Source organism: Centruroides vittatus, unplaced genomic scaffold, assembly GCF_030686945.1.
Source record: "Centruroides vittatus isolate TY-2023 unplaced genomic scaffold, ASM3068694v2 contig_1773, whole genome shotgun sequence".
Classification (NCBI taxonomy): Eukaryota; Metazoa; Arthropoda; class Arachnida; order Scorpiones; family Buthidae; genus Centruroides; species Centruroides vittatus.
Window position 1 is genome coordinate 648,725 of NW_027121084.1, and position 25,487 is coordinate 674,211.

General features: G+C 30.1%; 1 protein-coding gene across 1 annotated transcript; it reads right to left on the reverse strand.

Moving 5' to 3' along the window:
* On the reverse strand, positions 1–25,170 carry LOC136969251 (succinyl-CoA:3-ketoacid coenzyme A transferase 1, mitochondrial-like). The gene is given in 16 exon segments (XM_067263339.1): positions 1–96; positions 1,578–1,679; positions 1,753–1,821; positions 1,823–1,930; positions 4,567–4,642; positions 4,716–4,837; positions 4,903–4,997; positions 5,153–5,264; positions 5,340–5,447; positions 6,444–6,504; positions 9,795–9,901; positions 13,035–13,184; positions 15,014–15,106; positions 18,344–18,477; positions 24,683–24,791; positions 25,021–25,170. Coding segments are annotated over 16 exon segments (1,554 nt in total). The 5' UTR covers positions 25,084–25,170; the 3' UTR covers positions 1–51.
* Between the last annotated feature and the right edge of the window lie 317 nt (positions 25,171–25,487).

Consider the following 25,487-nt stretch of genomic DNA (forward strand, 5'->3'; position numbering starts at 1 on the left):
TTATGAAAATATAATTTATTAATAAATTTTTTTACATACAATTCCAAATTTTCAACTTAAATCCACTTGTCCCATTGTTTTCAAATCTGGAGAAATCTATATAAAGGGGAAAAAAAGCACATTTAAATTATTATAATTGAATTATGGAAGTAATTATAGCTGAACTTTTCTACAGTTCTAGTATTTTGAATGAAAAGATACAACTCGTGACAACTGCTGTTTCTGTTAATGATTATGACAGATCGCTAACAAGTACATTTCTATAATCTTTCACAATGATAGTGGATCATCATCATTGTTCTACATAAAGGTTGATTAAAAGAAATCCACTGGCTTTCCTCTATTTGATATACATGAATATACTAAAGAAGATATGTACAGTGATTTTTCTTTTTACTCCTTTAAATCAGTTACTAATAGTTCTAGCATTAGCACACAAAATTTTCTTATTTTATTAAATTTCCAAAATAACAAATTACTAATGTTAAGAATGAATAGAATGAAAAGCTGTCGTCTTGTAATTCATGGAATCAAATATTTTGTATGTGCAGGAAAAACATCTTTCCTTAAACATTAGTGATGTAGCCATCTATAAATGGTTTATTTTTCTTGAATTTAATAATTCAAGAAAAATTTTTATGATAATTTCTGTATTTAATATCAAAATTGAGAGAACTAAAGAATTATATAACTAACAAACATTTACCATCCAAATAGAATTTAATTTATATTAGGGAATGATTATTTAAAGAGAAGTTTAATATTAACCAGAGCAGAAAATCTAAAGAAAAATGATTATGATTTAGAGAACATACTACTATCACAAGATGTGAAGGATTAAATGATGATACAAATTTCATTCAAAATAAGAAAAATATTTCTAAATAAATATGCTAATTACGCATAGCCAATTACTTCTACTTCCATTATCAATCTTAAGTTTCTAAACCATAACATTATCTGGTATAAATACGATGCATGCATTAGTTATATGACAAAAAGAAAAGCAGTCTAAAAAAGTTAATAATATCGTTGAAACCTTTAGATCATTTACAGAATCATTTTTTTTATAATTATCAATCCCTTTTCTAACAGATACATATCTCCTGTAAGCATTCATGATAGATATAAATTACAATAAAGTGGCTCATCATTGACTCTAGAACAAAAGCAATTTGCTATCTCAGGAATTTTAATATGATGAAATTTCTAATAAAATAATAATAACGTGCTAAGTAAAAAAAAAAAACAATTAATATACCTCTATCTCCCATCATGAATGTACTAAGTGAATGTACAAACTAATTATTAAAAATGAAGTTTAAAGATGGAGGAAAGAAGAATATTCACAGAGTTTACATGACAAAAAGTTGTAAGTTTGATAAAATTTATTTAGTACTATCTGTTTGCTCATGTTTCTTCTCATTGTGTACTTATATATTTTTTTAAATCTCAAACATATAAGTAAGATTTGTCAAGCTAAAATATTTTACAGAAAATTAAGTCCTTTATTTGAATTTCTACTTACCAGAAAAAAGTGATTATAACAATCCTTAAAGTGTGAGTGAAATACTTACTTCAAAAGGACTTCCTGTGGTATTTAGCATTTCTTCCATTGTAACTTCTTCTGCAATCTCAGTTAATGTTAATCCTTTTTCTTTGTCAACTTCAAATACACCCTGAAATCACACACACACACATATATATATATAAAATTTCAATACAGTATCAATTTATAAATTTTTAAATTACCTTTTCTGTAATTATTAAATCAATGCATTTTTGACCCGTAATAGGTAATGTACATTTGTCCACAATTTTTTGGTGATCCGTCTATGGCTGTATGTTCTGTAGTTACTATGACCTTTGTACCCATCAAAGCACTAGAAACCAAATCCATTGCACCCCCCATTCCTTTGACTAATTTTCCCTAGATTTATAAAAATATACAAAAATTTATATATTCATAAAAACAATTTAATAAAAAATTTGAAAGATTTAATTAACATTAAAACAAAATTTTAACTTATAGCCAACCACACATTTTATAAAGTAATTTTACAATTTAAAATATGTATAACATACGCTGGACTGTCAATTTACACAAATTACTTATATGAATTCAGATAAAGGATTCAAAAATGATTTGTGTTTTTTTTATTACAATGACATAAGTTTTCAGAATCTTTGAGCCTCACATCAGCCTTGGCTGAACATTGTTCTATAGCTGACATTGAAAAGAAAATGATTTGGACTGACTGACTGATTTCTATAAAAATAGATATTATATACTTTTTTAAAGTATGTGTATATGGAAAATTTATTAATAAAATAATTATAATTGATATGGCATTTTCTTTTTGGAACCTAAACCATGAATAATTCAGGTTATTACATCTCCATTTATGGAACCCCATGTAAATCGAGACTAAGCATATTATTTTATTTAAACCTGAATTGACTAATTCAACAGAGGAAGTTCACAAGATTTTCCCACTGATAACAGTTCCTTTGTGGGTGACACATCTGATAAAACTAATCACTGATGGAAATCTTACAAAAAATCAAGGATTGGACTAACCACCAACTACCTTATTAAATTTGGGAATCAGCATAGCAGAGGGGAAGACCCAGAATAAAAAGGGGAATGTAGAGAGAGTTCACTTGCCCATATTTGAAATGTGTGCTTGTTCCCGCCATGCTCTACTGCCGATCTTCGCCATTTCCTGCCATTTCCACTTGACCTTAGCTGCTCCAAACTACAAACGATTGTCGTGGATATTGCATATTCCGGACTTTTGGATTCGAGACTCATCACAAACAAGCCTTTCCCTTTTTGGGACATCCAAGCGATCGTGGAACATTACAGATCCTGGTATTTATCGACCCGTGTATACAGTTGTAAACACACTCCCTTGTACAGGCACGCATAAAGATTTAGACTCTCACTCTATCTATTTTTCTTTGTAATTTTTAGTCTCTTGAAAAATAAATATTTGTTGTTTTATGATTAAATACGTAGTGGAGTGTGTTATTTCTGGTGCACTGTCTCTCGACTCTCTCCTCCGTCCTGAGCTCATTCGTTCTCTCATATGTGACCACCCGTGCGATAATTATTTGGAAGGTTCCTGGGAGTGTGCCTGAAGTCACAGGTGATATCAGTCTTGACTTGGGCATTGTCAATATAATGGTCACATTTTTAGAATGTTAAATTAGTATATGTAAAAGTGGGAAGCTTTTGCTGTCTTTTAAAAAACTGTTAATTATATGAATGCAAAACTTAATTCAGCATTTTAATTTATTATAATTATTAAAGATCTGATAACTAGATAATTTATATAATTGTCACTATCAACAAAAAATACACATATAGACATTACATACATACAATGTGTGTATCAGATACGGATTCCATTATATATATTTTTACTTATTATCTCAGAAGAAAAGTAAAAGGATTCTTGTAGTACTTATTACATAAACGGTTTGTTGATGTAATCAAAATAATATGATTTCTACCATTGAATTAATTTTATTAAAAATCTTAACATTTAATCATTTAATCTTATGCAGTTTTGTCATAAATATCATGATACGAATGCGGAAGATAATGTAATAGAAGAAGTTTTTCATACTATTAACTATTATTTTAAACTTATTGTAGGGTATGGAATTGCCCAGGGGAGCGATTCCCGCCCTGGTCGTAAGATAACGAACTTTAGTGATTCAAATCATGCATTACGGAAGAACCGTTAAGATCCGTTAGGAAAACCGTTGTGGTTTGAAACGACGATTGACGAACAATTGGCTGGCGGAGAATGGCTGTTGGCTGGACGTTACGGAAACATCGAAGTTGATTGGTGGAGAATTCGAACGCCAGCTACTATATAAGAAGTAGTTTTCGGCAGGAACGGAGGTTCGGGTTCTAGTTCTAGGTTCTAAGAAAAAAGGATCGGTTCTATCGAAGTTCTAACTATCTCTCTCTTTGGACTTACGGAAACCTGATGAAAGTGAACTCCAGTTGGACTATTACAAACTTTTCTCGACTCAGAGGTGTTGCGAATACTAAGTCTGTTAGCGGAGGTCGTAAGATGTCTTTCCGACGAACTTGTACGGAATATAGTCGGTTGTCACTTGGATTAGTGTCTTGTGCATAATTAGTTGTAACGTTATCTTGTATTTATTTTGTATGTTTGTCTCGTAAATATAAACGTTGTGTTTTGTCAAACCGACTGGGTGTTATTTTGAACATTACTCTTATGAAGCTAAAAAAATTTATTATTATGTATAAATTTTTTTGCCACTTTTAGTTTATGAATGCAATATGATTACATACATTTTATTGCAGTTACGATAAAGAAACTCGCATTTCTTATAATTTTATGCAATAAAAAGCATATATTTTCAAGTTTTTTTGATATAGATTAAAATTTAATTTAGAATCTTATTCTATGCTTGATCTTAATTGTAAAGAAATCATTAAAAAAATTAATGATCGTACAAATACTCAAATTCAAATTTTATTATGTTTTGCACTGTATTAAAAGAAATATCATTTCTACTTACTGGTATCATCCAATTGGCTAGATCTCCGTATTTAGATACTTGCATTGCTCCTAACATAGTTACTTGTAGATGCCCACTGAATAAAATGAAGTATGTTTAAAAAAATGTTTGGAATTTTGTAAATTTAAGAAAATAATGGAACGGTTTACCCTCGGATAATTGCAAACGACTCGTCGCTAGAAAAATACGAAGCCCCGGGAAGGACTGTAACAGACTCCTTTCCAGCATTAATCAAATCTGCATCTACTTCATCTTGCAATGGATATGGACCCTAAATACATTTTACGATGATGTAATATAATATTGAAATCGTGAAATAATAAAATATTTACTTACTAATCCAATTAATCCATTTTCACTGTGTAAATGTACAGTTTTTTCTGGTGGAATGAAATTACTTACTAAAACAGGTATACCAATTCCAAGATTTACTGATGACGTTAAGTAAAAATTTGAAACTATAATAATCAGTTACAATCACATTTAAAGCAAGCTAATTTAATTATTCTATTAGTTCTAATTTAATTATTTTTTAATATATATTTTTAAATCTCATTTTGTATTCATATAAAATGTAAAAGGATACCATACATTCCATCTTTTAACTCTAGTGCCGCTCGACGTATTATTTTTTCTCTTTTGAGTGCTCGAGGCGTCATTTCTTTTTTACCGTGATTAGGTTGACGTATCTTTAATCTCTTTAAATATTACATATAAAATTAATTATCAATTAAATTAATATTTGATACATAACATTTTTTAAAATATTTTACCTCAACTCTTTTTTCAAATTTATTTCCCTTAATTACTCTTTGAACGTAAACACCTGGTACGTGGACTTGCTCGGGTGGAATATCACCTATTTCGACAATTTCTTCAACCTGGAAATATATAATACTTATAGCTCCATATATATTCTTCATAATTAAAATATGAACATGAGATTTGATTTTAAATAAATGGAGGCAAAAATGCTGAAAACTTCACAGTGTTGATTGTTCCGAGAATATAACTTTTTTAATATAGTTTAGCTTCAAAATGGAAAAAAAAATAAATCATATTTAGCATGAAGACTATTAATGAATAATGGAAAATAGAAAATGTAGGAATCCAGTTGGAAAAAATATTCATTATATGTGTAAATGAATATAAAAAATAGACATGTTTTAATAATAAATCAGTTTTCAAAAATTCTCATCAAAAATATATAGCAAGGTTGAGGCCGAAGTTTTAAACGCGAAAACGTGTACGTCGGACGTTCAGCGCCACTTTCCTATAAGCCTAGAAGTTTGACAATGGCATTTGGAATGTCGAGCATGATTCCACCGACTTTCCAAACACCATTGTCAAACTTCTAGGCTTACAGGAAAGCAGCGCCAAACGTCCGACATACACGTTTTCACATTTAAAACTTCGGCCTCAACCTCACTAATAATAACTATAATTCTGGGAAATTTCTCAATTGTTTTTCTATTCATAATATATTTAAACTTATTTAAAAAAGGAAGGAGAAGAAATTAAATTTTTACAAATGACAACCATAAATCTGCTTTTGTAAACTTTTACAGAGTAATCAATGAGAAAATTCAGCTAAACACAGCTATAGGATTCCTTACAACTTGTACCTTGATGAAATTTTATATAATTTCTTTTTCTGAAAAATTAAATCCATTATTAAACCAATTCTTTCATTGCATTCTGGAGTATTAAAAAGTCAAATGAATATTAAAGAAAAAAAAAATGAAGGACACTTCTATAGTTATGTCCGAAAAATAATTCTTTTGTAAATTTTTTAAAGGATATTTTAACTTTTTAATTATCTTAAAATTTCAAACGTATTACTCAACAACCAATTTTAAATATTAGAAACTACTTACTTCAGCTATTGTTACTTTAGCTGCCTTGCACATTGGTGGATTAAAATTTGCAGCTGATTTTCTAAAACAAAATACAAACTTTTTTTTAACAAAATTTATATAAACAAAAATTTAATACTGAAGATTTTCCACATATTGATTACAAGAATTGTTATTTAAACTATAAAATAAGGAAATTAAATATTCTATTTCCTTTATAAACTTACATTATGATTTTGTGAGATCTGCAAATTGGGGGACTAATTATTTTATTTCTTTGGATGTACATTTTTAGTTTCCGAGAAAGGGAGGAAACAAACTTCCTTTCTAGGCTGACTAAAACTTAACTCACTGTCCTATGATGATGAGTCAGTTATCCAGCCGTCAACCTCAACCTTTAACCACCAAAATTTAATAGCATTGATCCCCCTAATAAACAAACCACCCTACAAAATTTCAGAAAATTTCAACAAAAAGCACAGAAGTTATTAAGCTTCAAAGAAGGTGATCAAAATTGTGCCCACACAAACGCTAACATCCATATATACAGAAATTACCCCTGAATTTTTTTGCATTTCTTGACGTTTTGAGGTGTCCTAAAAAAAAAAAAAAAAAAAAGTCCAAAAATGTAAAAATCTTGGAAGGTCATTTTTTGACCAATTGCCATACTTTCTCTCTGTTATATATAACTGAGAAAGTAATTAATATGTCTTCAGTATTTTTGGTATGAAAAGGGTGCAAGGAACTTGACTAACTTTGTATATGCACACATATATTAGTCAGTTGCACAAGTTGCACATATATAACTAATAAAACAGCTATAAAAATATATGAACCATAAATTTTGATCTTCTTACAATCTTTTACTACTACTTAAAATGTTATATTCTACGAAATTATCACAAGACCAAAATGCTCATTCAAGAACATTCAAGAAATTGCATTTTGGTCTTGCATTATCTGTGAAAATCATTTCCTACTAAAGAGTCTGAGACTAATTTTAATTAACTACTCTTAAGCCTAGTAGTTATTTTAAACTGTCAGTGATTTCTAATAATGCTTAAACATTAGATTCTATTAGATCCTTTACTGAGGCTCAAGTGGGTTTAAAATCTTTATTTCTACTGGGCTAGATATTTTATTGGGGCATTTTGACATGCCATTCTACAGACCTAAAATTATTTCTAAACAAATACAGAACAGTAGAATCTTCTTTTATAGAAACAATTGAAACTAAGTATGGTTTAGTAAGAAAGAGTGTCTTTGAATTAGGTTTTTTTCTGCAAGATTCCAACACAAAACCTATATGGTTCTCTGTATGATGGTGTCATAATTTTTAATCATTATAAGTTGACTGATCTACTGTACAATGAGTCAACCAATATGAATGAAGGATGGTGAATAATACATTATCCAAATTACCCCAATACATACGAAATATACCCATACAAAATTACATATAATTTTTAAAAATAATTCATATATACCTGTATTTTGGTATTTTCAATTGGTTTTAAAACAAAAAGGTAACATTTGAGTTTTGTAATTTACACAATATAATATTTCAGTCAATATTGTATTGTGTACTGTGCTTCAAACAGCACTGAAGATGATTGCAGGTAAAAGATATGAGCATTGATGCAATGTTGATTCAGAAGAGTCTAATACAGAAACTGAAGAGGTTTCCAACATTGAAACCACAGAAGACTGATAAATAACTTACTTTACCGTACAATAAATTTGTCTCAAGTTGTAATTTTTACATGCTCACCCAAGGATATTTTTCCAAATGAAAAAAATCCTTGGGTGAGCACGTAAAAATTAAGATGCGTCTTGATGATACCTTAAATTCAAGTAAATATGGTATATGTTCAGATATATATGATTATAAATACTATAATTAATTCTCATTATAATGCAAAGATTTTGATAAGTGGAAAGCATTGAAATATTTGTTAAACTCAACAAAAGTTATATGATTAGAAAATCACAAAAATTTGGAAATTTTCATATCTGAATTTTTGCAATAACTTTTTCTTTCCATTTTCTGTATTTTATTATACAGAAAGGCAAGACATTTATTAAAATAATTGCAATTAACAAACATGTATAAATATTTATATTTAAATACTTACAATCAAGCTAGTCTTAGGTGTTTAGTTAATTTATATACAGTGGAACCTCGCACAAGGATTTCGCAGAACAAGCAATACAAATTGTAAAAATTTGCCTCACTTAACAAGCGATATTTTGCATAATGAGTGATGAGGAGAGAGGAAGTCCCGAATTGTGCGCATGTGGCATGCTCCATCAGTCTGTGTTTAGCACTTGTTCCGCTAACATCTTAGTGTCGCTTGTGATCACATATTTTTCCAAACTTGTGTTCACACATATTACTTATAAACATCAACAACTATAGCCTGTTATATAATAAACACGCCAAACTATATGCCAAATTCTTGGGTCATTAAATTTAATGACCGATTTCAAATTAAATTTTAGTAATGTCTGAATTAAAAATTAACTATTTATAATTATTAAATTTAATACGAGATGGAAACATAACTGCCTACCTCTAAACAAATTAATTAATTTCTAATATTTAATTATAACATTTACATAACCCAAGAATTTGGCATATTGTTTGAAGTGTTTATCAAACATATTAGCTGTGATTTTTTTTTTTGTTTTTGTTTCTGCAAATTGAATTCTCATTCCAAGATGGTTCATTCCACGCTAGAAGAAATGATGATGATGATGATTCACGCTCCTTAACAGTGTATATTGTACAATTTTTTTTTTTTGAATAAACGTTATACATAAAACATTTGGGCATTTTTTTGCCAGGGAACGCACCGTATTTTACATTAATTTCTATGGAAAAAATTGTTTCGCTTAACGAGTGTTTTGCATTACGAGTAAGACTCTGGAACAAATTATGCTCGTTAAGCGAGGTTCCACTGTATATAAAAAAAGAAAACTATTTTTAAAATATTATTATTAATTAAAAATATGAAGTTAATTCAGCTTTCACAGAAACTTTCCATTAGTTTACATTTTATTGGATATCACATTCAATAGCGAGGTTGAGGCCGAAGTTTTAAACACGAAAACATGTATGTCGGACGTTTGGCGCTGCTTTCCTGTAAGCCTAGAAGTTTGATAATGGTGTTTGGAAAGTCAGTGGAATCATGTTCGACATTCTAAACGCCACTGTCAAACTTTTAGGCTTACAGGAAAGTGGCGCCGAACGTCCGACTTACACGTTTTCGCATTTCAAACTTCGGTCTCAACCTCGCTAATATTTGAAAAATTTCATATTCCACAGTGTATGGTTTGAAATTATAAATGTAGCAAAAATTTATAATTTACCTGAAAATTAAATTTCCAGCTTTATCTGCTTTCCATGCCTTAATCAAAGCAAAATCTCCCAAAATGGACTCTTCCATTATATAATTACGACCATTGAATGTTCGTTCCTGAAACATTTTGTATTATTAAATTTATTGTTTCTTTTGAAGACTTAGAAAAATATTTAGTTCAAATATATTGTTAAAATTGAAAAATTTGGTAATGTAGATTTTAAAGGATCTGCTCTACAAAGGATCAGATAAGACATTTAAATGTAAAAATAAATATTGCCAGTTAAATGACACTGTAAATAATGTTCACATATTTTTTTTTTTTTTAGAAAATAACTTTATTATTAATTTAAAATATTGAAAATATCAGAATGTTTATTTAATCCTTTATTGTTCTTATCTATTTTCAGCAATTCATAAGTAGAAACAGAATGTTAAACAGGATAATGCATAAAATTTGAATTCTTTCACATATTAACACATGCCATAAAAATTCTTAATTATGTGCATAAAGTCTTGCAGCATCTCACTCTTGTTCTGGGAAAACATACTGTGACTGATTTCTTTGTTTTGCATTAAACACTGAAATCTGCATCAGACTGTGGTCTGGCATACAACCACGTAACGAAAAATTTCCCCAACTGTGGATAATTTTATTTCTGTGGAGAACAGTGCAAATATTGAGGAAACAGTGGGTATTTGCAGCTGTCATTAAAACTCTGAAACTTTTTAATTTTTACTACAAATTAACTACACAGTGTATTCATTACCCTTGAACTAGGTATTGTAGAGAATATCTAATGGCAGAATTGTTGTTCAGAGTTCTTACTTTTAATGCATTGTGTCCATGACATCAGTGCTTTCCTTGTTTTATTTATAAAAACTGCTTTGTAAACTTGAAAGAGAGACTATTAAAATTTTTTAAAGACATTTTTATGATTTATGATATCATGCTATTTACTTTCTTAAAAAACTGTAAAGAACAATAAAAAATGTTCAGATAATTATGTAAAATGATTGGGACAGTTCTGACAGAGGTCAACCACAGGGAGAAGATAAAGCTCAGGCTCGAACATGCCTATAGAGAAGGATCTATTGTGAGAAGTGACTTCAAATGTGGAACTTTTTGTAATGGGATGAACATTTTTTATTGTTCTTAAATAATTTTTTAAGAAATTAAAATGTGATAAGGTCCTGTTTTTATAATTTTAAAAAAATTTGTAATTGTGCTTTTTACTGTTAATACAGAATACCTTGTATTTTACATTTAATTCTTTCTAGGATGCCATTCAAACTCTGAACTGTTCAAAGTCCAAAACAATTTTTCCTATTAAAAATAATGGAAAATGAATTAATTCATTCCCAGACCCTAAACAATACCCATTTTGATGTACATAAATAGCAATTACACATAATCTAAGATAAAAAATAACACAATTAAATGTACTAAATAATAAATAAAAATAAGAAAACAATAAATAAATACTATATAATAAAATGGAAATTGCATTCACTATACTTTAGTGAGAAGTGATGATGTCCCATTTCTTAAGGTGCTTTGGCTTTCTCAAATAATCCTAGGTTAGGATCAATGTTTCCGCAGCATCACTTTGAAGTACTTTTATGTATGATGTTTCTTATGTGTATCATATTTTTATATATTAATTTCTTGGTGTTTGTTAAAAAGATTATTTAAGATATATATATTTTTTTATTACTACATTGTATAAAAACAAGTTTAAGCAAATATTAAAAAAATTTTTTTAATGTGATATGCTTTATTGGAGATCAAAATAATAAAAATGATTCATTAAACACTAATACTTTAGACTTTCCAGCCAATCTTCAGGAGTGTTAATACTAAAGTGACCAGATTTTAACATTGGTGAAGCGGGACAAAATTGACGGGGGGAGTGGTTGTCTTGTTGAAAAAAATTGTTCTAGAGCAACAAAATTTTATCATCAAAAAATGCAAAAATTGTATTGTATTATATTTTTTTAAATTTTAACATATGATGTAAAATTTACAAATATAATAAATATATATACTATTATAAATCTTTAAAAACCATTTATTCTTTAGCATATTTCTCAGTTGAGTTAATTATTTTTAGTAGATTGCTGCCATTGTTTAAAATTTCCTGAAATTTTTTGCAAGAATTTGTTAAATTATACTGTATTTCACACATAATATGGCTTTCAAAGTCTTAACACTTAATTGTGATTTATCAGATGACCACACTTTATTTACATGCGGCAGAAAAAACGCGTTTAGTAGCGGCATTAGTTCCTGCTAAGGACAGCACTTATTCCACAATTTTTAATGCATTATTATATGGAACATAGTTTATTTCAAAATGATGAAATATTTCTAACCATTTGTTCTCTGTTGAGATTTTTGCTAACTATGACAAACTATATTTTAACAATTATTTTAATCCTTCTGTATTTCTTTCTAAATAATAATAATAATAATACTAACTTGTATTACTTTTCCTCTGAATTTGCCTTGAGTGACACTTTATTATTGTAATTTTATTATTATATAATACTGCCGTAACCAAAATGAACCCCAGCACCACCTCTAGCAATAGAATGATATAAACCAATGTGCTTACTTTCGCTAGTCGCTAGCTTTTTAAAGTGGCAACAGACGAGAGCTCAGCACCATGTACTTTGCAACAAACAAAATGTTTGCTCGTTTGGACAGCCTGTGAACACACACTGCTCTGTTGCTGCACCCAAATCATTTTCTGTCGGCCTTTGCCATGAACATAAAGAGTTTTGTCAGCACAGTATTCTTTATTTCCAATGCTCACGCACACCTTGGTACTGATAAGTGCAATATAAAATGCTCTTTACGAATCTTAAACACAAGACATAAGTTTATGACATAATTGACAAAAACTTGATCTTTCCAAAACTCAGGACTTTTTAAAACGCCACGGGATGTGGGACAAATTGTTAAAAATTGGGACTGTCCCGTCAAAAGTGGGATGTTTTGTCACCTTAGTTAATACAGTAGTGATAGAAAAAGTGATTCAAATTATCTCTTCTTGATCTCCAAGGAAAGCCGATAGTTGCACATTTCAGAATTTGGAGAGAAAAATTTGTGTTACGAAAGACTATCATGTTATTAGGATTATCACAAAATTTAGTTTGCTCTTTAGTTAATGAAAATTAAATTATATTTGAATTATAATATTAAGATAATATTGAAAATATATTTTAAACAATTTTATTAACATACCTCTTTTTTTTCACTTGAAATACCAACACTTTTATCTGCATTATATTTAATTGGTGCACCACCTTTGTGAATAATAGTTCCAAATGCTGTAGGAGTATAGAAAGCAGGTATACCTGCTCCACCAGCTCTAATTCTTTCTGCTAAAGTACCCTTAAAAATAAAATAATATTTGAAATTAAACTGAGAAATATATGGAAATTCCTGTTATCTATCACAGATAAAGATTATAGTGTAGCTGCTTGTCACAAACAAAAAGTTTTCTTTAATAACTATGAATAGCATTAAATTTTCTTAAATCTATTGAAATGACTAATCTCAAAATACAGAAGAAATTTGATTTAACATTTTTCAAGGAACCAATGCAAAGTATGCAACAATGTACAAATTCATGTGTAAATGCATTTGGAATGGATAAGGTTGAAGAAAAACATATATTTCAAGTAAATATGCTTCCATGAAAGCTTTTATTTCATACAATGTAATGGATACTGTTCAGTTATCTGCTTGAAATTATGATAATAAATTTAGAAATTTCATTAGCTGATAAAAATAAAATTACAAACTCTGATAAAATACCAAAATTTAATATAACTTTGATTTAATTGTTAGTATTTAGTAAAAACTTATTTCAAATTATTAATAATAATTTTTTAAATGAATATGACATCAAAAGTAACAGAAAAAATTATTTTAAAAAATTAATCTATAGTTGCTAATTGCTTATGATTTAGTTAATACATACAGATGTAATAAATTCATTATATATATAATCAATACAGGAAACTTATTAAAAATTACAGGAAATTGATTATTCGTTTCTTGTAATTTTTAAAATGAAAGTAAACATAAGTAAAGTATTATATAAGAATAACTAAATATATACCTCCCAAATTTAAAGTCTATCACATGTGCGAGAATTGTAAGTTTTATTTAAATCAATTAGTAAATTAAAGTACATTTTAATGTCAAAAATGACACATTTTGTCCCTTTCGTTGGAAGGGAAGTAAAACTTCCTTTGGGAGAGATGCTATCACACATCTCCGATGAACATCTGCCCATTTACATCAGAAATAATATCCTGTCAGATGTTACAAATACTGAAACCCGATTGGAGAGGAATTTAGAATAAAAGGCAAAGAAATTGTATTCTCAGGGCAGTCAACAATAATAAGAACCTGCCTAAATAGTAGGCAGGGACGACAGTAACCAGGACTGCCATAGAGGGAGACGACCCAAGGAAGAGGACAGCCATAAGAAGATTCCTGCACAGCTGAAGCAGTCAGGCATTGAAGTCCCGTCTCACTATTCTCCAGCCCTCCTCCATCTCCATATCCAAAAGACATCTCCCCATATCATTTGGATTACATCAACTGAAACGAATCAACTAGCCCAGAGGTATTATAATTAGAACCTTTTGTAAACTCTCTCTCTGTATTTAGAGGTGTATGTAGTTAGGCATCGATATAATGATAGATTATTCTTTTATGTATTTCTTGATTTTATTCACTAAACTTTTGTTTGTTATTTGTTAATCCATCTGTTCGCTTGGTTAAATACGGACATCTGAACTGCCTACGATTGGAATTTACCTGCGACTTCCCCACTTGATAATTATACAGCCCTCCTTTTAAATACAGATCTTAATATCGTGAGTTAGGATACAAATTCCTGCCCTAGTTGGTGTCAGGTCCTGACGTTGGAAGGATCATACGATCTCGATGATGTTTTATAAATTTCACCATCCAGTGACCCCGTGAGCGGGCCCAAACATCCTGACGGATCAAAAGGACTACAAGTAACATTCTCATATCCATACCCCCGTATTTTCACACATTAATTTACAGTGATATTAAAATATAAAGTTAAATTTTTAAAAATAACAAGATTATAACAAAAATATTCAAAAATTTAATTATTTCTAATATATTATAATAAAGACTAAAAATAACTTCTTAATTCATCAAATAATTGTCATTACTTGAGGAACAAACTCCAATTCCAGTTCACCACTCAAATATTGTCTTTCAAATTCTGCATTTTCTCCAACATATGATGCAATCATTCTTTTAATCTATAAAATATAAGTTAATTAATTTAAATATTATTAAAATTACCTTCTTCTCAATACATGAACAAATTACTATACACATTTAACTAAATCGCTAACTTCCAGTAACAAAAATTTTTAATATATAGGGTAGATGTACCAGTTTTGGCCAGTGTACCAGTCTGGCCAGAAAACAAATTTAACTCAAAAATATAATCACCACATATTCAAATCTGTCCAATGAAACAAACTTTTATTGTTAACTGTGTGAACAGTTAACAATAAAAGTTTGTTTCATTTGTGATTATATTTTTAAGTTAAATTTGTTTTCTGGCCAGAACTGGTACTACACTGGCCAAAACTGGTACATCTACCCTATATATATATATGTTATAAACGCATATATATATATATATGATATAAAATAATACAAAATAATAATAATAATAATTATTCATTTATGTCTGCAATTCCTGGTTTTTGTAAAAGGATTGCCAAGCATATGAGATGCTTTTTATGTGTTTAAAGTTAATACAATTGCCAGTCAGGTTGGCCTTGTATATTTCCAAGGATTCTAGGAACCTGATGTGATTGGTTTGAAATGATTGCTTAATTAATGTGGCATAGGGATCACATCAGACCAAGGCCAACATAGTTACGATCAAGTACTAATTTTCAATATAACAGCTCATGTTACTTGATTAATTTTCTATGGGTAAAGTTTAATAAGTAATTTATATTTTATTATTTATATAATAAGAATATAAAATATAAGGAAAAGTAAGTTTTATTATGTAATAATATCCAATATACTTTAGAGCAGCTTAAATTAATGTCAAAAAGAAAGATAGTTTGTACTAGAGAATACATCAGGAATGGATAGATGTATTTTTTGTTGTAGATTTAGTTAGTCATTTAAAAAATGTGAGAAGTAATGCATTGCACATTTTTTTTTATTAGCTAAAATGTATTATTCAGTTTTCAGTTTTTAATATTTTAAATCTGCAGTACATGCACTTTATTTTCAGACATTTGAGATTACTGTATACAATAGTAGTTGTAATTAAAATAATAAAAATTATTAAATGATAATTAAATTATTCTTACTAATAATGTACCTTATCATCTCACAACACTACAGAAAAAAATATTCTAAGAATTTTACATGTTACTCATGTAAATATATACATGTGAGATTGAAAATGTCATATAGAAATCTTTATCAATGATAGTTACTAATGAATTCACGTTGAGTATACAATGTGTAAAACATGTGACATTAATGACTCAGAAAAATATTCATAGGAATTTCTGCCATTAGATCATCATTATAACTTGGACTGGAATTAACTTGTACATCAATTCATGTTGTGTCAAAAGCATATAACAATTGATTACAGCATAGAAAATAATAAGTATTAAAAAAGATACTATGGTATACAAGATGATACTCAAATTGAAACTACAAATATTTGATCACTCTATATACAAATATTCAATGACTTTATCATGAAAATAGCAATTCTATTTGTTGCATCTGGAGTATAAAGAGGTGTGGCGGGAGAAAGTGATCTGACATGCCACACACACACACAGAGTTGGTCCACCACCACAAACATCTATTTTGTGACTGGTTCCACCGGCACAAAACTTTAACCATAGATTCAAAAAACACATCCGACGTTACAGTTATAAGCAATTGCCACCACAATTGAAATGTCATAAGCTGTTTTCTCCAATATTATGCAATGAAATGGAATACAATCACATATTTCTTCTAATCTCTCATATTTGATTTTCAGATAATGTATAAGATCAAATATATATGTATTCTTAAATAAATTCCATTTAAAATTTTAATATTTAGCAATTTTCAATTTCCAAAAATCATTAAAAATTAATTTTATATAAAATTACTATGTTTATTTTTTTTTTTGGATTACAATAACAATGAAGTTATAAAAAGTAAATAAAATAAAATGTTGAATAATTTTTAGAATATAAAATTGTATTAAAATTTTTAAATATTTATAATGGCCTCTTAAAACTGTATTAAATAAAACACAGCTGTAAAATATGATAAGAGAACAAACTATGTAATATCCTCTTATCAGTATTATTATATAATGACGATAAGAGGACATTAAATAATGATATTACATAAACTTTTAATATTTTTGCATTAAATATCTTCTTAAAGATACTGAAAGTTTAATTATTATTTATAATAATTAAAATTACAATTTTGAAAACATTGAGAATCTAAAAACAGGCCATATGTAGGTATATTAATTAAAAAAAATTAATTATGGAAAAATGCAATAAAAATTACAATTTTAAAAATAAAAGCAAAATATTCTTAAACTTTATTTTAAGTTTCTAAAGACTGAAACATAGATAATATGTCCAAGTTTTTCTAAGCGACAAACCGAAAAAAATATTAATATCTTTTAAAAAAGAATTTATTTTTATGTTTAGAAATTGTTGTTTCATTGTATTAAGTTTTAAAAGTTTAATAAACATTTATGTATAAATTATTTTCATTAAAGTGTTTAAAATGCAGCAAAGCTATCCTTAGCTATATTTACAGAAATTTGTATAGAAAATTTGTATAGAAAATGTTTGTCTTGATTGTTTTTAAAAGTAAATTAGTTAAATTCTTTATTTCTAAAAATAAAAACAATTAATTACAAATATTTAAAAACAAAAAGAATATCGAAAGTTCTAGTGTAGAAAATATTATATATTTTATACAAATCGATAAGATAAATGTTTGATAAAGAAAAATTAAAGTCAGGCTAATTTTGTGATAACTAATAATTTTCAGGCTAACAATATCAGATTATTTACAATCTAAAAAAGGAATGAATGCTAAAATAGTAGAAATAATAACATTTAGTCTTAGAACAAGTTAAATACATATAGTTCAGAGTCAATAGCTCCATATAACGAAACCAAGAGATGAAAAATAATGAATGGCATGACAATGAATATAAAACAGATTACTGTTATAAAAACCAAGATAATAACAACAATGAAATATTTAAATAATCTATATACTATTGAAGAAATATTTTAAGAGTTTCCCATCTACTTTATCAAATAACTCAAGCGAATATGGTGCTATTCATAAATAAAATTTCCCTCAATTTTATTACTTAATGATTAAAACAGTATCTAATCTGACACAAAACAGTTAACTATATCACTCTAAACTTATCTATATAAAATAATTAATAGTAAAATTCATGTAAGACTTACCTGTTTAGATTTTAATAATAAACCCAAACCAAAGTCATCCACTCCAGCATTATTACTAACTATTGTTAGATCTCTAACTCCTATTTCAACTAATCCATTTATTAAATTTTCAGGAATTCCACAAAGTCCAAATCCTAAACGAATACAGAACAATAAACTGAAATTTAATGAGTTTAAAGTGTATGTTAGCATTCATATGATCTAAATAAGCAATTCAAATATAAATTTGAATTCTTTAGATCAAATGAATTAATAAAATAGTCTTCAAGACAAAAACTATAGCTAACTTTTTAGAAATTAATTCTAAGATACAAGTTTATCTAATTAACATTTTTGACAATTAGCTTTATTTATGATGATAAAACTAATTGCAGTCTTTTATATCGAGTTTGTTTTCGACACTGTTTCACATAAAACACATAGTTAATTAACAATTAACTTTATTCACTCTCGGATACAACTGACTGGGGTGACGACTGCACAAGAACTCAGCTCCCCGACCACGAAAGTATGTAGGAATTTTCACCCCTGACCTGACACTCAGATCAAGTTACACCCGACCGTTACAACAGATCTTCCCCCTCTAAAACGAAGTCTCGGAGATGTGCAGGTAGTGTCCGTGTTCTAGAGCTCTTTCTAACAGGTGGTCCTTTGTCTTGATGTTGATTATTCTGGGGAGCTGGATGTTGGTTATTCTGAGAAACTGGATGTTGCCTGTTCTGGAGTGGTTGTTCTCTTCGAGCTATCAGTTGATCAATATGTCTCCTTTCTATAGTTCCTTCTGGTGAAGCTATCATGTATGTATATGGTCCGGTCTTCTTTGTCACCTTACCTGGTTTCCACTTCTTTGCGTCTCTATAGCATCTGTAATTGATGTTGTCTCCTATCTGGAATTCTCGTATTCTTGTTTCCTCTATTCTATCCTTATATAGGTGTGGATTTAGTCGATCATAGATGGTACGTAGTCTTCTTCCCATCAACAGTTCTGCTGCCGTTTTACCTGTAGTACTACTAGGTGTTGTGCGTAAGCTAAACAAAAGTCTGGGGAGCAACACTTCAGTTTTTTCTTGGTTGTGATGTAATTTTTCAATTCTCCTCTTTATAGTTTGCACTTGTCTCTCTACTTGTCCGTTGGAAGAGGGATGATATGGAGGGGTAAATATGTGCTGTATCCCATTTTTACGTATAAATTCTTCCATTTCATGGGATTTAAAGCTTTGGTGATTGTCTGATACAATTGTATTTGGTAGTCCATGTGTACTAAATATTCTCCTCAATAATTTCACGGTTTCCTGGGTTGACTGCGTTTGTACTTCTTCTACCTCCACCCACTTCGAATAAGCATCCACTAGAATAAAATATGTATGTCCATAGTGTGGTCCTGCATGATCAATGTGTACTCGGTCCCAGGGTCCCGAGGGTGATGGCCAATGAGTATCCTTAACTGGGGTTGGGTTTGACCTCTGTTCTTGGCATTTTCTACACATCGATACAGTCTCTTCAATTTGGGAGTCCATTTCAGGCCACCAAAAATAGCTTCTGGCTGTTCTTTTCATTCTAGACATACCCTCATGTGTGGAGTGTAACAGGTGTAATAGCTGTGGTTGCAAGGTTCTAGGGATAACTACTCTTTGTCCCCATAAAATGCAACCGTGGTGAATTGAAAGTTCTAGTTTTCGCCTAGAAAAAGGCATAAGTTCTTCTGGACTACTCAGTGGCCATCCGTGTAAGATTGCATGTTCAACTCTTTTTAACACTGAGTCTTTGTTTGTTTCTCTGCTTACTTCCTGAGATGTGATGGGCAATTCTGGCTGTTCAAATATAAGGAATATCTCTCCTGGTTCAGGGATAGTCTTGTCTTCCACAGTAGTTGGTATACGAGATAATGCATCGACATTAGTCATCTCTGCTGACCGACGATGTTCAATCTTATATGAGTATGCTGCTAATCTTAAACACCAACGAATCATTCTGGGTGAGATTAAATCAGGAATTGGTTTAGCAGGGTTCAGAAGGCCCACAACTGGCTTACAATCCGTATATATAGTAAAATTTCGGGCAGCTAGGTAATTATGAAATTTTGTAATGCCAAAGATTATAGCTAATACTTCTCTCTCGAATTGTGAATAATTTCTTTCTGCTGGGTGAAGTGTCCTCGATGCAAAGTATATAGGAGCTTCGGATCCATCTGGTAATATGTGTGAAAGGACTGCTCCCACTCCATATGGTGAAGCATCACAGGATAACACTACTGGTTTATTTAAATTATAATGGATTAATAATGTTTCTGGTGTTAACATCTTTTTTATTTTCACGAATGCTTTGCTGTGTTCTTTTTTCCAGATCCATTGTTTGTTTTTATCAAGGAGTCTATATAAGGGTTCAGCTTCGGTTGCTTTATCTTTCAAAAATCTATCATAGAAGTTTACAAATCCCAAAAATGCTTGTAATTCTTGTTTGTTTTTCGGTTCCGGAACCTGTTGGATCGCCGCAATTTTCTCCGGTGTGGGCCGAACGCCCTGAGCATCTATCAAATATCCTAAAAATTTAAGTTGGTTAGTCTTGAATAGGCATTTGTTTTCGTTTAGTTTTAGTCCAGCTTCTGAAATCCGGTTAAGAATTTTCCTCAACTTTTGATGTAGGGCTTCTTCATTGAGTCCCATGACAAGTATATCATCTATCATCACAATTGTCCCTGGAATACCTCCTACGATCTTTTCCATCTCTCTCTGGCAAATAGCTGGACAACTACTCACTCCAAATGGTAACCTTTTCATTCTGTATAACCCCTTGCATGTGTTGATAGTCAGAATCTCAGACGACTCCTGGTCCACAGGAAATTGGAAGTACGCTTCCTTGAAATCAAGCTTGGCAAATACCTTTCCACCAGATAGTGAAGCAAGTATATCGTTAATGGCCGGCAATGGGTATACATCTACTTTTATTGCCTCTCTGTTTACAGTGCAGCGGTAATCTCCACATAAACGTACACTTCCATCTGGTTTTGCAACGGGTACCACAGGAGTGGCCCACTTAGAAGTTCTAACTGGTTCTATAACTCCTAACTGATGAAGTCGATTCAACTCTTGTTCTACCTTTGTTCTCAATGCAAAAGGAACCTGTCTTGCCCGCATAAAAATAGGCTTAGCTTCTTTATTTATCGCTAAACTGACTGCCTCGCCTCTAAATAGACCCATTTCTGAATTATTGAATAAATGCTGGAATTCTTGTATCAGATCGTCTGCATCATGTTGGTGATAAAGTCCCTCTATTCTGATTCCTAATGGTTCAAACCAATTTCTTCCAATAAGTCCTGGTCCATTTCCTTTAATTACTAACAATGGCAGATTCCTAATTTTTCCTTTAAATTGTACCCTCACCATTGTAGTACCCACTACCTCCAGATTCTGATCAGTCCATGTCTGTAATTTGACTTCTTCCGGCTCTAACTTGTCTCGCTGGATTTTGATTTCTTTTAAGGTCTGTTCGCTCACTACAGTGTACCCAGCCCCTGAATCTATTTCCATCAGGATTGGTATATTTTCAATCTTGAGTAAGATTTTTAAGGGTGGTATCTTACTTCCCTGTATTTTGAATAGAGATGTATATTCCTCGACCTGGTTAGACATCAAATTTTTATGTTCCTCAATTCGGTGTACTTTGGCTCTCTGGCTGGATATCTCTTTCCGTGGTGCCCCAATTTGGTTTCTTCCCTGGTTTGCAAATTTTCTTTGTCCACTCTTTTGTTTCGTGATACACGCCTTTTCTATGTGTCCCTTGTTTCTGCAGAAGTTACAGATTACCTGAGCAAATCGGCAATTATTCGGGTTATGACTTCCGGTGCATCGAAAACAGCGTAATATGGCCGGCTGATTCTTTCTCTTGTAGTCCGCCTTTAAGTTATACACTTGGGTGTTGTTTCCGTCTGACCCAAGCTGGCTAACATCGTTAGACGCTGCCTCTGCTGCCAATGCTGCATCCAAAATGGCCTTATAAGTAGTGTCCGTTTTCGCCAATAACACGTGTTGTATTCCTTTATCCCTTAAACCTGCCACTAGCCTATCTCTTAACATACGCTCTAGTGAGGCGCCGAAGTTGCAATTCATTGCAATTTTCCGTAGTTCCGCGACATAGTCGTTGATACTCTCTCCCGGTTTTTGCGACCTCTGGTTAAATTTGAACGATTCGACAATTTCACTAGGTTTCGGGTTAAAATGGCTATCAAGAGCAGTAATTACTTCATTGAAGTTAACTTGTGTCGTTTCTTTCGGCGCTATGAGTGTGACTACAAGTTCATATAAAGTTTCACCGCATACAGTAAAAAATAAAGCACACTTATCTTGGTCATTTTCAATCTGGTTTGCCTTCAAGCAAAAATTAAAGCGGTCCTTGTAAGTTTTCCACTGGCTGTCCATCTTGAATGGTTCGAAACGAACTCCACTGGTTGATGTTCCTGGGAACGACATTTCCGGCTTTTTATATCGAATTGTAATTTCTGCTGGCAAGTCTGTATATTATTCCTCGTCGCCAATTTTATATCGAGTTTGTTTTCGACACTGTTTCACATAAAACACATAGTTAATTAACAATTAACTTTATTCACTCTCGGATACAACTGACTGGGGTGACGACTGCACAAGAACTCAGCTCCCCGACCACGAAAGTATGTAGGAATTTTCACCCCTGACCTGACACTCAGATCAAGTTACACCCGACCGTTACACACAGTCTTTATTTTTATGGTTTTTTAGTATTAAAGAAGAGATATATTTTACACTTGAGGTAGGCATTAGGCACCATCTCTTATTAAAATTAATAATTATAATAATTTAAATAACTTTAGATTAAAATATAGATTAGATATATTTTAGTTTATGTCATTAATATTTTCTATTAAATTAAAACTAAAACACCTTATTTTGTAAAAGTTTACTAAGATTACTTTTTAAATATTTTTAATTAGAAATTTAAAATTGTAAATGAAGAGAACATGCCCAAGATTATTATAAAACTACTATTTTTTTTCTTTTTTTTTTTAAATTCAAAGTGAAAACTAAGCTATACATTTTGAGAATAACTTCAAATATTATCATTAAGAAGATTCTAGCTTTCTGCATTCAATATGATAAATAATTTTTTTTTTTAACCTTTTAAAATATATTAAACACAGTCTAGTATGCTATTCACGCAAGTGATATTAATAAGAAGTAGAACTCACTGTGTACAGGTTTATCAAACATGAACGTTCGAAATAAAAGCCTCCTATTCACCCAAAGACGATGGAAATACATTCGTCGAAAGTGCTTGGAAGAAAAATATTTGGTAACGCCGTACACAGTGAGTTGTACTTCTTATTTATATTAAACACTTTTATTGGTCCTATTTTCTGAGACATGATGGGTCCACCTTCATCACATACATCACTACAATGCAATTAAACACACACACACACCATGTTTAAATTCTACATTTAGTTATGTTTATCAGGTTTCAGAGTAGGGAGGATGGTAAGGATAGGGTCCTAAATCATCAGTAAAATGAGTTGTCATTGGACTTAGGTATGTCCTCAACCTTTCAATCTTCTATCTTAATTAGCAATAAATGAATTCAAGTTGCAGGTTTTAAGGACATGATACAAAGACAAGTTAAATAAAAGCATTTTAAAAAAAAATAATAAATATATACAATAATTTAGGCAAATTTCATCAGTACAGCATAGAGACAGTATTTGGTATTGTAAATTTATTTCTACTCACTTTTTACATAATATTAATTAACCATTTTTAAATAAATGAAATTAATTTTGCAATAATTAATTTAAATTAATCAACATTAAGTAATGTTATCCAATGATATTTATTTATATCTTTAATATTTACTTAAATATTCATCGATTTGTTTAAAAGTCTTAAAAAGGTTTCTATATGGTGTAAATATTATAAAATTAAAATATTTACACCTTAATTCTAACAAAACTTTAAAATTAACTGTAAACATTAAAATTCACCCCAAAATATGCAAAATTAAAAATAAAAAACCTAAAAAAAATTTAAAAATTTAAAAAAAAAATGGCACAATTGAAATATAAACATGAAACTGATGAATTATTCAAAATAAAATTAAAATATACAATGCAAAACATGGAAAGAATGCATCAAGTACATGAAAAAGTGTTATGACGTCAATTAGTGACGTCAAATTAAGTTTAAAATTGGAATATCCTCCTCATCTCATACTCAAAATACATTATATTAACACTTAGTAGATATAATTAAGTAATTCTCTGCATGTTCTGATTACAGAACAGACATTGCTTAATAATAATAATAAAATGCAAACCTCCAACAAGTAATTTTGAACCATCTTTTATGTCTTTTATTCCTTCATGAACATCTTTGCAGAAGATAACATTGCATCTTTTACTAATAGAAAATCGTCTTGTAGTTTCCTAAAGCGAAAAAAATTTGATGTAGATTTATTATAAAAGAAAAATATATTTTAAACTTATTTTCCAATTATTTGAATAATAATAATAATAATTTTCGCCGAGCGTATGACGCAAATCAATGAACACGTGTATCGAAATTAATGTCGATTTCATGTTTATTTATTTACAGAAGTTATCGTTAGAGCATTTAAACAAATATAATATTTAATACATTGTCGAGAAGGCTTACCTCGATAAAATATCTGTTAAAAGTCTGCCAAGAGAACGTACGCGACGTAAACACACGCGCCATAGAAAATTTAAGTTCAAGGCTACATCACTCGATACTTTCGACATACAATTGTATGAAACGACCAAAGCTCCCCTGGCGATGGTGGGATTAAGCTTGTTGTAAATCATTTCGGTCGTTAAAATGTCTGCTCTCACGTCGTAAAATCATTTTTTTTTTCTTTTTTAGGCGATTCTTGGCATATCTAGATGTTATTCTAGCATTGTTCTGAAAAACTAGGAATTAAATCGGATATCTTTAAGACGTCAACCTACCACTAACAGTGTGAAAACATCTCATAATTTTCTAATTAACGACTTTTGCGGTCATTCGCGATAAACATTGAGATTGATAGAATTATTTTCCTTCCGCTTTCCGAAATTTTTAACCTATTCCGGTTTTATATGAAAAAGTTAGAAATTTTGAAT